The sequence below is a fragment of the Fulmarus glacialis genome, unplaced genomic scaffold (genome assembly GCF_000690835.1).
Source record: "Fulmarus glacialis isolate BGI_N327 unplaced genomic scaffold, ASM69083v1 scaffold23325, whole genome shotgun sequence".
Lineage (NCBI taxonomy): Eukaryota > Metazoa > Chordata > Aves > Procellariiformes > Procellariidae > Fulmarus > Fulmarus glacialis.
This window is the reverse complement of record NW_009211473.1, coordinates 1-206: the sequence shown is the minus strand read 5'-3', so window position 1 is coordinate 206 and position 206 is coordinate 1. Positions and strand designations below refer to the sequence as shown.

At 63.6% G+C, this 206-nt stretch overlaps 1 protein-coding gene across 1 annotated transcript in view; it reads right to left on the bottom strand.

The window, feature by feature from the left end:
* TIE1 (tyrosine kinase with immunoglobulin-like and EGF-like domains 1) overlaps positions 1-80 on the bottom strand; it is a gene marked incomplete at its 5' end in the record, with an annotated part of 7391 nt that extends 7311 nt beyond the window's left edge. The window contains 1 exon segment of the mRNA XM_009577562.1: positions 3-80. Coding sequence (XP_009575857.1) covers positions 3-80 — 78 coding nt within the window.
* Positions 81-206: the final 126 nt, after the last annotated feature.

Below are 206 nucleotides of genomic sequence, written 5' to 3'. Positions count from 1 at the left end.
GCAGAAGCTCAGCCCCCTGCAGCCCTGGGCTCTCTGGCACGTCTCCTGGCAGTTGCGGCCAAACTGGCCTTCCCGGCAGGCTGGAAAAACAAGCATGATCTGCCCTCATTCGCCATTTGCCCATGCACTGCTTGTGCATGGCATGGCTCTGGCTCAGGCGCCCCGGCCCCTGTATCGCCACCCCGAGCAGGTACAGAAGCCGTGTC